We start from the raw sequence: 14,461 nt of genomic DNA, 5'->3' as shown, positions 1-14,461 counted from the left end.
GGCTTCCCCTGTTGTCAAACCTGAGTGTAACACACCGTCTTCCCCTCGCCTGTTTACTTCCTCCCTACTCCCCCCCCCTCCCTTCCTTTTCCACCTCCCTCCGTCTCCGCCACAGTTGTTGCTGGATAACAGAGCGAACGTGGAGGGCGCCCTGCAGGATGGGGCGGAGAACTACACGGAGACCCCACTTCAGCTGGCCTCTGCTGCAGGTAATCACACACAAGCAGCAAATATGTGGATTTCTCTTCACTTTCAGAGTCCAGACGTTCATATTTGACCCGTGTCAGGGACATGCTTGATTTTAAGCTCATCAGAAAGCACTCTGCTTTAATCATCTAATTAATTCATCACTTTTAATTACTATCTGAGATTCGAGAATGCAATAAATTTGAAATGCTGCTCCTCATTGTGTAGTTGTGCAGCCACGTATGTAAGAACCTGCAGCATGTAGTTTTATTCAGTCAAAATGGGCTTTAAACTGACTGGACGTATCTGACAAAGCAGAACTGCATGTGCATTTAAAGGAATAGTTTGACGTTTGTGGAGGAACATTTTGCAGAGAGTTAGATGAGATCTAAAGTCTTTGTGTGCTCGGGTAGACTGGCATATGTTAATATGTAAGGTCATCCTTGGAGCGCTTCCATCTTACCTCTGTATGGGACATTATGGTCTTCACTCCCAGGACTTACTCCTACTAACTGTCCCTCATGCCAGGACTGATTTGTAAAAAAGTGCTCCCTCTGCATGGAATCAGTTGCAAAATGACCTAAATCCTCGAAAGCAGGTCTGTCTGGATGCATTTATATGACATTTAAGTGACTCAGAGCCTGGCACATCTGGCTGCAGATGTTTTGATTGATTTGACCTTTATGCTGATGAATGTTTTTGATATTTTACGATTCTGTAGTTTGTTCATTTTAAATTATGTGTTGTTTTTGTGTCTGCAACACTGTTAAATGTGATGCTGGCTGTGTTGAAAAGAGATTTTTATTACATGTTTAATAAAGGTTAAATGAAAAAAATATGAAGCTAAAAGCCAGCAGCTGGTTAGCTTAGCTTAGCATAAAGACTGGAAGCGGGGGAAACGTATAACACTTTTAAAACAATGTAGTGCTTAACGTGCATAAACTTTCGTGAGGCATGCAACCAGTGGAAACTCTGGTCTCATACTTAAAGCCTTGTAATACTACAAATTGTTGATTAAACACTTCATTTTTGGTTTTGGTTAAACAAACAAGATAGAACATGTAGATTTATACGCTTTAGAGGAGCTGGTAGGCATATTTTGTTATCTTTGGACATAGTCAGGCTAAATGTCTTGACCTATTTCCAGTCATTATGCTAAACTAATCTAACCGGCTGCTACTTCCAGGCACATATTAAACTTACAGACATGAAAGTGGTATCAACTGTTTAAATACATCACATATTTGCCTAATGATTGACTTATTGTTAACTGTAGAAATATCTACACTGCTGCCTTTTTAATTAATCCCAATGAACGTCATTGTAAAAAGTTAAATTAAAGTTCAACCAAACATAACGAATCTTCATGTTACAAAGAGTGAACTCAAGGAAGGTGTCGGCAGCCGCGTTGCCACTGTAACGAATTATTTAAAACACACAGCCACGGATAATGAATGCTATTAACATCCAGAATAAATAATGTAGATTAAATAAAGACTACAATCCCAGAGCAAATTTATTTAATGAATAGCAACCTGTTTTATTGTAACGTTACATTGACTTTACAAGGAGGTACACGCTTGAGTAGGCAACGCAAGTATCAGCTGATTTCAAATGAGCAGTGAAGTGTTTAAATTACTTTTAAACTGGTACCTACCTTTTTACACAACAACACTGGAGAAGGGTAAACTAAGTTTGTATGGTTCTGTACTTGTTGAATCCAAACTTTACAACACATACAGATCAATATGCACCTTGTAGTGTATGCAACAACGTGTTACTAAAACATAAAGTAGTCCCTCATTATAATGTAGGACATATGGGACACATATTTGTTTTTTTATTTTAGAAAGTAAAGAGGACAAATGTTTAAACTTCCCTGACTTCAAATTGTCTGACAAAAATCTTGGTGTCTGTGGTGAAGTAAAATACCTTGGTCATTTTTATAACAGAACACATGACCGATGACAAGGACATTTCTAGGCAATGCCGTACGATGTATGCACAAGCAAACAGTCTCTTACGCAAGTTTGGTGTACAGATAAAGTGAAGATGTCTCTGTTCAGAGCATATTGTACACCACTCTACACTGCACACTTGTGGTCAAACTACAGAAAGAAGAGCTAACAGAGACTTCAAGTAGCTTATAAAGACGCCATGAGGATACTGCTGAAGAGACCGAGATGGAGCAGTGCTAGTGAAATGTTTGTGAATGCGCGAGTCAATACCTTCCAAGTTGTTTTGAGAAATCTCATGTACAAATTCATTGGTCGACTTAATGACTCTGAAAATGACATCATAGTTGTTTTAACCAACATAAGGCTTAGTAGCACACGCTACCAGTCCCAGCTGTGGCGACATTGGTACAGCTGTCTCTTTGTAAGGCATTGCTAGGCCTATGTACTTTACTGTTTGTGTATGTCTTTTTATGTATTTGTCTCTCTGGACCCCGAGTCTGAAATAAAGTCTATCTATCTATCTAATGACAAATAAATGTAGTGGAGTAGAAGTATAAAGTAGCATGAAATGTAAATATTCAAGTAAAGCAAAAATTTTACCTATGTACAATACTTGAGTAAATGTATGTAGTAACATTTCACCTCTGGTGAATTCTTGATAAGCAAAGTAGCTATCAGATGTGTATATATATATATATATATATATATATATATATATATATATATATATATATATATATATATATATATATATATATATATATTTCACTCTGACGTAGTTGAGTAGAAGTATAAAGTAACATGGAAATACTTAAAGTTCCTGTGAAGAACTTTTAAAATTGCTCCATTAATATACTTGAATTAATTAGTAACATTCCACCACTGGTCAACATAGATGGTTGCAAAGCATGAAATGTACGCTGTAGTTTAGTGCATTCACCCTTTAAACGTGCGCTTCATGTGTCATCCTGGTTAGGTAACTTTGAGCTGGTGAGTCTGCTGCTGGAGAGAGGGGCCGACCCCATGATCGGGACCATGTGTCGGAACGGCATCTCCTCTGCCCCGCTGGGAGACATGAACTCATTCAGCCTGGCAGCAGCACATGGCCACAGGTAATACAGGCAAGCACACACACACACACACACACACACACACACACACAGGTGCCAGTCAGCAGAGATATATCCATTACCACAGTATTGATCCATTTACACACTGGGCCCTGGTCTATCTGTCTCTCACGAAATCCTGCAGCATATGAGAGGCAGATATCTCCCGTCAGACAGCAGGCGACGATAAGCTGCGGCAGTCTATTCAGCGGCACTTATGGCTCCAGTTTGACATCATTTCCCCGCAGCTGAGTAAGATAAAGCCCGTTAACATTCAGAGCAGAGGGAGCTGTCAGGATGTGGAGTGGTAAGCCAACAACACAATGCAGCATCATTAAGACAATCAATTATGGAATGATGATAATGCTGCAGCGAGTCGTGAGCTGGCCCAAACTGCATTCGGATTGGTTGTGAGATGGTGGGGAGTAAAAGTTCTCACGTAAAGTTTGTATACAGTGCATCCGGAAAGTATGCACTTTCCGGATGCACTGTATAAGGCAAGAAGAAAAAGAAGAATTGGAAATATAATATATATATATATATATATATATATAATATATAATTAAAGTTACATTACTTGAGTAATTTAAGAAAAACTTTTTTTGGCAAAATAAAGGTCTTTGTAATCTCTGTGTATTTTTGATAGAGGGCTTTTTCATGGTTTGAGATGGAGCCCAGCTTGTGTTTTTTTAGGGTATTCAACATTCTGAACATCAATATAGCAGCAAGCAACTATTATCTATGTGTCTGGTAAACATTAGCTCTGTCCGCTCTTTCACAGTAGTTTAAGCTGTTAGCGCTGTTAGCAACGTTAGCTATAAGTAGCTGGCATGCCGCCAACATGCTGAAAGTCATTAAGAGGAAATTTAAATGCTCCCAATCTTGGATCTTGCACCTTTTAAGCACTGCTATTTTAGACAATGCACTTCCTACTATTTGCCGACTGTTTTTGGGAAACCCTTGCCTGTTTCACCATGAATGAATACCCCAGGTACAAAAAGCCAGGTCCTTATTAAAGAAGTAGCTTTTACAATTGGATGTAAAGGAACTTGCCTGAGCTACGCACCTGTTGTGACGAGCTGAAATGTGACTGTGAGTCAGCGTTGGACCTCACTAATGATCTTGGAGCTGAATGGGAAGAAAGCAGCCAGTCTCCCAAATCAAAAAAGAGTGGTGGCTGTTATAGGAGATCAAACAACATTCTACGAACAGCTTTAAAGTGACGGCCGTGAACCTCCCACCAACTTGTCATCCGTGATCAAACAATCCCCCAAACAGGATATGATGTCACGCAGGACTTGGCCTCTTAACGAGCCCCTCCTCACTAAAGCAGATGGTGGCAGTGATGCATCATCAGGCTGTGATCTCACTGTATACGTTACATTCTGCGTCATTCTGTTGCTGAAATGTTGCAAACGGTATGAATCCGCCGACAAATGTTATTTTTTCAACGTGTTTTACTGTCTGCTAAAGGTAATCACTTTCAGCTTCATATGTTTTGACTCTACGGAACGATTGTGCTTGATTAAGTCCATGAGGATCTTTGAGTGCCATCAGAGCTCGAGAGCTGGATGGGCTTAATGTGGAGTTAACACAGTACGCGTGTGCTTAAATTAGAAGCATTTTCCAGTCTGTGACCTCAGGCCATGCTCGGTGTTTTGCAGTTTTCTCATCCTCTCCTCGTAGCTTGCCCTGATCGTAAAACAATCTGTCACTGTGTCTTATCACACTCTGCTTTCCTTTAATCTCTGCTTGGGTTTTATTTCCTACCTCTTCCACTCCAGGAACGTGTTTCGGAAGCTCATGTCCCAGTCGGAGCAGGAAAAGGGGGACGTGCTGTCCCTTGAGGAGATCCTGGCCGAGAGTACGGATCCCGGGGAGAAGAGTTTGGCGCCGCAGGCCAACGGCGGAGGGACGCTGCGAACAGGAAAGGCCAAACTGAGGGCCCTGAGAGAGGCCATGTACCATAGCGCAGAGCACGGCCATGTGGACATCACCATAGACATCCGCAGCTTAGGTCAGATTTACTAATACATGCTTTACTGGCACACATGCATCGCTCTCTGGTGCTTCCAGCTGTCCTGGAGATGTGCTCATGCTGTGTGCCTGTCCTGTCCTGTGCTGTCCTGTACACACTCTCAGCAATCACCGCCACTCATCCAACCAAAAAACAGTCACAGGAAGTCGGACTTCTTTTTATATCTGAGGCGATAATAGGTCGGGTGCAGTGTTATACAGTTATATTTGGCCTATTGTTGCTTTTGATCAGGATTTTATTAGGATTAATTGACTAACTTATTTCAGCTGACAAAACAATCTTACCACAAGTGCCATTTAGTAGTTGTTCTGGACATTTTGGTTGGATCACATAATCCTCAGCCGAAGGAGTTTACTTAGTTGTCTTGAAAAAGTTGTAGTTAAGACTACCTAAACCGAGACTAAGTCATGACCAAGACCAGAGTGTATCTAGACCATGACAAGACCAAGACTTTTAGGGATGGAGACCAAGACCAGACCAGTGTGACACATTTCTTTTTTGACATTTTCAAATGTTTTTGACAACAAACAACTCTTCTTCTTGCTGGTGTGTGGAACGTGTGAATATATGAATGTCTGTAAATGAACATATAAATGTCTGTATGCCGCTGTCAGTGTCTCTACTGAAGTATGATCAAAGCTCGACTGTGTCCCCTGCTTCCAGTCTTCGTGCTAACCGTCTTCTGGCTGTAGCCTCTAAATGGTATTTGTGATGAGATTGTTTCGTGAACTCCGGTTTCCAAGGTCAAGAATGAACTTTCAATCAAAAGAAATAGAGAAAAATGCCCATCACAAGCTCCCAGAGCCCAAGGGGACATCTTTAAATAGCTTGTGTTGTCTGACCAAGAACCCAAAACTCAAAAATAGGAAATTTATGCTCTTATGAAAAAAGCAGCAAATACTCAAATTTGAAAAGCTGGAATCAGCAACTTTTGCTTGATAAAAGATTAATCTCTCACAGAAATTGATTAACTTTCTACTCCATTAATCAAGCAATCATTTCAGCAGAGCTGCTGATACACAAAGCCTCCACTGTCATGTCATTATTTATGTTAATCTCACACGCACGTCATCCTCCGCTCATCACATTGTTGCAGACCATTACAGCCATTTTCTCTAACAGGACATTCTTTAATTGTATTCAAGTGCTGTCTTTATATTCCCGCCGGAGCCTCCGTCTTTCACCACGCAATCAATCGCCCTTCAACGCGACACAAACACCACAAAGTGATGGAAACATGGTCGGTTCTGTCGCCCCCCCCCCCCCTTGAATCCGCTCCGACTCAGCTTTGTGTGTATTCACTGTTGGTGTGGTGTTGTTCCCAGGCGTTCCCTGGACGCTGCACACCTGGCTCGAGTCCCTGCGTACCTGCTTCATGCAGCACCGCCGGCCGCTGATCCAGGGCCTGCTCAAAGACTTCAGCTGCATCCAGGAGGAGGAGTACACGGAGGAGCTCATCACGCACGGCCTGCCGCTCATGTTCCAGATCCTTCGATCTAGCAAGGTCACCGGGGCTTTCTATTCATGTTCATGTAAACAAAGTGCTTGTTAGAGAAACATCAGACGAAGTAAAGGCCTATTTTGCTGGGAATGCAAACTCATGTGCTAGGGTCACATTAACGCTCATATTTGCATATATTTAGTTGCACTCCAAACTGTATTACCATGCATTTGCATATGATTTTAGCTCAGAAAACTCTGTAATCTGTATAAAGTCTCTGTCCTCACTTGTGTTGGTGTCTGTTTGCAGAACGAGGTGATAAGCCAGCAGCTTTCAGTCATTTTCACCCAGTGCTACGGGCCCTTCCCCATCCCTAAGCTGACAGAGATCAAGAAGAAGCAGACCTCGCGCTTAGGTAAGAGAGCGAGTTAAAAATAGGGACCGTTGCTCGATGTTTTCTTCTTCTTTCTGAATTAAATGAAGCTGAATGACGAGGGACTGACAGCCGGGTTTGAGCTAAAGCGGCAAGACGAGAGACTTGAGACTCTTGTTTTGGGAAATATGTCTCCAACTTTGTTGAGGTCAGAGATTACTTGTTAATCAAATTGTGCTTAAGACTAGACGAGTTCTGTTTTTCATCAGATTCTCAGTTTAGGACGTCTCTGTAGGGGGCGACTTTGTTTATATGAGCTTATTATAGTTTGTAATGGCAAAAAGGCAAATATACACTGATCAAAATGCCACAGATTATTGCTATATTACATAACAGATCACAGAGTTATTACCTCTGTTTAGTTTCAAGGTCTTAATATTTGCACAAGAGAAGCAGTAGATGGATCTCAGACTTCTTTTTTTTATATATATATATATATATATATATATATATATATATATATATATATGTATGTATGTATGTATGTATGTATATGTATATATGTATATATATGTATATATACATATGTGTGTGTATGTATGTATGTATGTGTGTGTGTGTGTGTGTGTGTGTGTGTGTGTGTGTGTGTGTGTGTGTGTGTGTATGTATATATATACGTATGTATATATATATATGTGTATATATATATATATATATATATATATATATATATATATATATATATATATATATATATATATACGTATATATATGTATGTATATACATGTATATATGTATATGTATATACAATCAGGTGTAACCAATTTGTAAAACAGTAAGTAAAGTATAGAAAGGTAAAGTGACAGTATACGTGATGAGCTCAGGAGCCAGAATGCAATTTATTTTTGGCTTATGTGAAATAATAGTATTTAAAAGTGCATTTTTAATTTTTAGCTGCTTTTGACATAAGCTATTTTATCTGCAGGTCGTGACAAAAAAGGCCGTGAATAAACACTTTTAAATGTCATATATTTTAATATTTTGTGGCAGCGATGCTAGTTCTGAAATGTTTTCGGGAGACGTTACACTTTCATAAACTCACTTTGAACATGTATCGTGATGTGTTTTGGAAGCATGTCTGTAATGATGTGATGTATCAGTCTGATCTGGTATTTAAAGCTCCTTTAAAGTTAGGAAGGTCACAGACTTTTCCACATTCTCATTTCTCTCACGTTTCATATAATTAGAGCAGGAGGAGGCACCGAAACATTCAACGACTGTGCTGCAGCACCACCAAGTGTTTGACTGACAAAATGTTTACTGGTTTCTTACTTTCTGTACGGACACAATGAATGCTTTAAAAAGCTAATTGATTCATCAGGATCTTCAAGGATACACTTAAAGAAACAGGTCAAAGGACCGGCTATAAATCCAACTGCCGGCCTTTTAGAATACTAATGAAATGAGACTTGTTGTATTTTGATAATGCTGCGCTGAGAGCTGAGTGACGAATCGCCCTCAAAGTAACGACTTTGAGGTGATGAGGTGTCATTTGGCTTTTTTTATTGTCATCTTCTTCAGACCCCCACTTCCTCAACAACAAGGACATGTCTGACGTTACTTTCCTGGTGGAGGTGAAACCGTTTTATGCACACAAAGTTCTGCTGTTTACAGCTTCACCCAGGTAAAGGAGCTATTTTGCTCTTCATTGATGTATTTATTTTTTGCCTTACACAGCTATAATAAATGTCGTGATTTCCATTGTTTCATCCAGGTTCAAGTCACTTCTCCAGAACCGACCAGCAGCAGAGAACACCTGTATTGAGATAAGCCATGTCAAGTACAATATTTTTCATGTAAGAATTCAATTTTCATCCAAAACCCACTGTCATTGTGTTGCACCGTCATCTATTGTCTGACCAGGACGGACAGATGTGTCCAGATGAATGAACCATTGAATCTGTTCTGCGTTTCAGTTGGTCATGCAGTATCTGTACTGTGGAGGCACTGAGTCTTTGCACATACGCAACACTGAAGTCATGGAGGTAAGAGAGACTTAACCAAAGCCTGCTGAGCGACAGCGAAAGTATTAGCGTTTCTAATCCCGAGTCCTGTGCCTCATTCTGTGTGGCTGTTCTGTTCCCTGCAGCTCCTGTCTGCAGCCAAATTCTTCCAACTAGAGGCCCTTCAGAGACACTGTGAGATCATCTGCTCCAAGAACATCACCACAGAAACCTGCGTGGACCTCTACAAACACGCCAAGGTGAGACGCAAACAAAACGTTAATGTAATAATAGAAATAATAGTAAAACATGTCACACTAATCACACAAGCTATTCAAGTTGTTTTTATGGAAAGCTGCTCTCTTCCACATTTTTATATTCACAGCGGATCAAATATCATCTTGAATGTTGTTGTCGTTTTCAGCAACAAAGCTCTGTAACCCCACACTAACAACCCATCACCAAACGGCAGACAGAGAAAGTTTGCAACGAGCTGGTGAACATAAGATTACACATAAGATTTTGAACTTAAGTCTCATTTCCAGATGAAATTTGACAAAAGCAATTACAGAAAAGTAGCAGAAAAAGCCAATAACTTGTGGCGCGAAGAAGCCTGAGAACCAGTTCCCAACCAAGTAATAGATTAATATTTAGTTTGAGAAACAAATCTCAGTGCCTTTGCAAAAGAAAAAATGCCTCATATATGATAATAATGAAAATATGCCTCTTCAATTATAAAGAAATACTGAGGGAAATGATCTTTGCTAATAAGTAAATGTGAATAAAGATGGTTGAAAATAAACCAAACAACAAATTAACCTTGTGTTAGCACAAGCTCTGGCATGTATAACACTAAGGTCTACTATCATGCTGGTAACGTACTGGAAAGGTGTTCATTAATATTCACTCTAGCTAGGTTTCCAAATGTTCAAAATCAATCAACAGCGAAGAAGTCTCAAAAACGCCTAAAGAACCTAAAGGGTTTCTGGCTGAATATCCTGATATGAGGATCTGGGTGCTCTGTGTGTGCAAGAGGGGAAATGCGACAAGCTGCTCTCAATTCTTAATCAGGAGCCGGTCTCCAAACCTCCAATCAACTCAGGGGAACTGACTTTTAGCTCAAATAAATTGTGAAAAGGAGAAAAAAATAACGTACTGCTGTGAACTAAACGCCGTATGAATTGACCAGGAATACCTAATATTTCTACCATCACATAAACACTCAAAAACTGCCGTTGTCTCTCCATCGTCTTGTCTCAATGTAGTTCCTCGGTGCCGCGGAGCTCACGGCTTTCATCGAGGGCTATTTCCTGAAGAACATGGTGCTGCTGATCGAACTCGACGGCTTCAAGCAGCTGCTGTATGAACCCCCTCCCGCCGAGAGCCCCGCGTCCAGCCCCGGCATCTGCACCGACATCCTCCTCGACCTGGAGAAAACTCTGGCCACGCGCATCCACTCCATCCACCTCTCCACCTCCAAGGGCTCCGTGGTGTGACGCCGTCCTCCCACGAAAAGCCCTCCGATCTCCAGGCACAGCGTCCATGTAACACGACCCCCGTCCACCTGTCCTGGCTCCGCTGCTGAAGAGGGGCTGTCGGATGTTTTTATGTCAGGGATTCCCTTTAATTCTGCCCCAGAGGGTCAAAGTTGGCATATGTGACAAAATCAGAGAGTGAGAACTTTCCGGCTTGTTGTCCTAATGGATCACTTCACACCCCTACAGTCTAAAAAAAACAAAAACGGACTCAGCAGTATCACTAAGACCTAATCGTGATTTTAAAACTTATTGTATTTCATATAGGACACATGCATGAAATACATTCTGTACACCTTTTTCCGCTTAAAAAGGTAGAGTAGAACTCAATAAAAGCAGCTTTCTCATCATCTCTGATGTGAGACTTTAGGTTTACAAACTTTATGGAAGTGGATGCCATTGCAGTATAAAGTTTGTCACATGCCAAAATATAATCATATTATACAACCAATAAAAAGTGACTAGTAGCAATGCCAGCAGACAGACTTTAGGTGGACTTATCTCCGTTTCATCCTGTCACTTCGATGTTGGATTCGTTTCACTGTGTTATATCTACTGTGTGTGCAGAGGCCAAACCGATCACAGGCACTTCCACCGAGGCCAACGCAGACTGAACTAAAGACGGCCCACTCATAGTGAAATCTATGCTGACGTACGCTTGAAACATGGATGTCCAACCGGGGAAATTAACTGCGATAACTCCACGAAACACTGTCGACGTTTCTTTGTTTTTTGATTTTTGCATGACACCTCCTCAACTGAGCTGCCGTGATATTGCTTTTTATGCAGAGCTTACTTCACGGACCACTTTCGCAAGGGGAAGTAAGGGAAAACGCTGCTTATTAACTTTCTATCCACTGCAAAAACTGACTGAGCGGCATTTGGAGATGGATTCCGATTCTCTTTAAAGACGTTTAAAGCAACGTGTAAATACGTCCCTAAAGTCATCGTGCTGGTCGTTCTTGTTTTTAGTTTTTTTTTGTAAACTGATGTACAGTATTCTCCTAAACCCGCTTGGCTGATGGCACCAGTCTCATTGAATGTGCTCCCCTGAACAGTTTGTTCCCCGCCGTTTGTGTCTGTTTATGCAAAAGTTGCATGTTTAATCTGTTCGTTTGAATCCTCCGTTTGGCTTTAGGTGTGCTTTCTGTGTAGGTCGCTAGGGCTGAGCAGGGTGTTGATTGTCCCAGTCCAAGTGCAATCAAAGGATGTTCCCTTAAATCATTTAGCTATTTCTGAGACATTCCAAATGATCAGGGTAGATAACGAGACGCATTTTAAAGGCCTCACCACAACATCAATTCTGTGAAAGAAAGGTTGAATTCCCACACGCTGTCAGTTTATTAGAGACGCAACAATGTTACGAGACTCACAAAGTCCCAAACTGTTTTTATGCACATTTTCAATTTGAGCATAAAAACTTTAGTACATTTGAAAAACTGTCTAAATATCGGGAAAGGGTTTTTATAGTTGCCTGAGGTGCAAAGTTTGGTTGATAAATCGCTTAAAGCAACAACAACAAAAATGACTTCGCAAATAAAACATGAAGCACATGAAGCCCTGACAGAATGGCGGCCATGTTTCCATCATAACTTTCATACATAGGGTTTTTTTTAGAACTGGCACTTAAAACTCCAAATTACATAATCCTGTTGTGCTGTCTGTCTTCTGTGATGGTTAAATTGCATTTGACTGTTTATTTCAATGAACTAACTCGCATAACTGCAGCTGGTGGAAAGCTGGTTTTCTTTGGTCGTTTGAAATTTACACCAGTCACCATGTTCACAATGTGAAGCAACACATCTTTATACTAAAGCCAAAAGAAGAGCGACCAAATCTCAAACACCTGTGACAATTATCACACTAATAATTGATTAAACAAATATAACAACATATGTCTAAATACTTGAGGCAGATCTGACCAGTCCAAGTGTCACAACCAGGTTTCATTTGTATTCTGCCTATTTTAATAACTATTGTTTGTCACATTCTGGTGTTTATATCAATGATTAACGTAGGAATGGTTCCAGGCATTTTGAGATTTGCTTTTCATTGGTTCTTTCAGCCTGTGGCTTTCGTATAAACGTGTTGTTTCATATCCAGGACCAAAAGGCTGCGTCTCTAATAAACCGATTCTGAAATTCAACCTTTTGTTCCACATGATTGCATCATTGGGGACACCTGTCTCCCCCAGGTGTGCATTAGATGACACTCATGAGATCTAAAAGGACCAAATGTTAAGCCGTTACTCAGCAGCAGCCTCTGTGTGTCAGCCTGTTGTTTGACTTCAGCCATCTCAATACAGGAGGAAATCCTCAAGCCAACAGTTCATTTTATGAATGTAATAATGCAACAAAGGTTTAATATTTACATGATGTGCAATATCTGCAGTCCAGCAACAAACCAAAAACAAAAATGCTTCCCTCTGTTTCCAATGTCTCTGAAGTGTCCTCGTACTTTGTGATGTTGTTTCTACATGAATCCGACTGTACCTTCAGATAAGAGATATTTCTTAAAGATATTGTAGCACACTCAAAATTACTTCAACATTTTGTTTTGGGCCATAAAACAACATTTTAACAGAAACACACAGGCATATAAGAGTTGGTTTTAACTTCTGTAAATAGTTACAGAAAATGAAATATAGATATTATCCTACGACTTTATTTTCTTACCTACATGCATATATATATTTTATTTTACATTCCACAGCTCTTTTGTTTTACAAAAGTGAAAAAGATTATATAAAAAGATGCTTTAAAGTTTTGAAATTAAGCAATATTTCCATGAGACTGTATTACTCTGAGTAACAATGAATAACATGCCACCAGATGTGGAGCTACAGTATAAATGTGAATTGAAAGACGCATAACAACAAATGAGTGACTGAGAAAAAGCATAAATATACAAATTTTTCTTTCTATTTTTGTGACATTCCATGTATTTTGTTTTAAATGTGTGTCACTCATTTTAAAAGAATATTGTCTAACTTATAGGCTGCCAGTCTGATGGCTTTAACAGCTGATAATTTATTTAGATTAACTCTGGTTGAAAAAATTCATATTGAGCTTTTTATTGAATCGTCATACATGCCCACATTTCTAATGAAACGTGCTATTTTAAGGTGAAATGTAACTTAAAGATGCAAACCGTTTTGTCTCCACAGAGGTGAAAAGGTTCATAATGATGTCAAGCACTTTCTGTGCTCACACACACACATTAATATTTCAACAGAGAGCTTAAGTCTTATTGTGATCAAACAGCAGCTGAATATGACTTTAGAATAAGAGAAAAACCAAAAGGCTTTATCTCTGTATTCTTTTTATTAATCTTAATATTATGTAATTAGCAGAAGATGAGCTTCTGATTCTAAAATGGGTCAAAGCCGCAGAGTAAAAGTCGGTCCGCATGGCTCTTCTTGTTTAATGTTGTTGAGAATGTGCTTTGTACACCAGCTTTGTCGAACAACACTCTCCCCTTAATTTGTCTGAGCATTTATTTGCCTGCGTGTTTGTTCCTGGTAATAAACAACATTTCTCCGAGACGCAGTGGAAACATGCATGGGATATTCACTAGATTTCACATCCACAGGGGGGGGGGGGGGGGGGGTTGAAGTTTTGCTATTATTTTTCCTTTGATGAGAACATGTATATTGTACAAAATATATATATATATATGAATTATAAATGATACATGGTGTGAGAAGCAGGGATGTGGTGGAGTATAACAACAAAGAGGAATGTTACACTCATGCTACAGTTTCTGTTGACATGCCTTTGTGGACAGCTAATAAAAGACCAGAGTTTAAAAGAGTATG

General features: G+C 39.9%; 1 protein-coding gene across 2 annotated transcripts in view; it reads left to right on the top strand.

The window, feature by feature from the left end:
• Positions 1-14,188, top strand: part of LOC137877361 (ankyrin repeat and BTB/POZ domain-containing protein 3-A) — a 142,560-nt gene extending 128,372 nt beyond the window's left edge. For both annotated transcript variants that reach the window (XM_068717204.1, XM_068717203.1), the window contains 10 exons: positions 116-209; positions 3,121-3,256; positions 5,038-5,270; positions 6,617-6,795; positions 7,042-7,147; positions 8,688-8,790; positions 8,881-8,962; positions 9,083-9,151; positions 9,256-9,369; positions 10,375-14,188. In XM_068717204.1, coding sequence (XP_068573305.1) covers positions 116-209; positions 3,121-3,256; positions 5,038-5,270; positions 6,617-6,795; positions 7,042-7,147; positions 8,688-8,790; positions 8,881-8,962; positions 9,083-9,151; positions 9,256-9,369; positions 10,375-10,605 — 1,347 coding nt within the window. In that variant the 3' untranslated portion in view covers positions 10,606-14,188. The remainder of the gene's footprint in view (positions 1-115; positions 210-3,120; positions 3,257-5,037; positions 5,271-6,616; positions 6,796-7,041; positions 7,148-8,687; positions 8,791-8,880; positions 8,963-9,082; positions 9,152-9,255; positions 9,370-10,374) is intronic.
• Positions 14,189-14,461: the final 273 nt, after the last annotated feature.

Source organism: Cebidichthys violaceus, unplaced genomic scaffold, assembly GCF_023349555.1.
Source record: "Cebidichthys violaceus isolate CVI_PGR_0920_01 unplaced genomic scaffold, fCebVio1.0.p SCAF_21, whole genome shotgun sequence".
Classification (NCBI taxonomy): Eukaryota; Metazoa; Chordata; class Actinopteri; order Perciformes; family Stichaeidae; genus Cebidichthys; species Cebidichthys violaceus.
The sequence above is the reverse complement of the archived record's forward strand: the minus strand, read 5'-3'. Positions and strand labels throughout refer to the sequence as shown.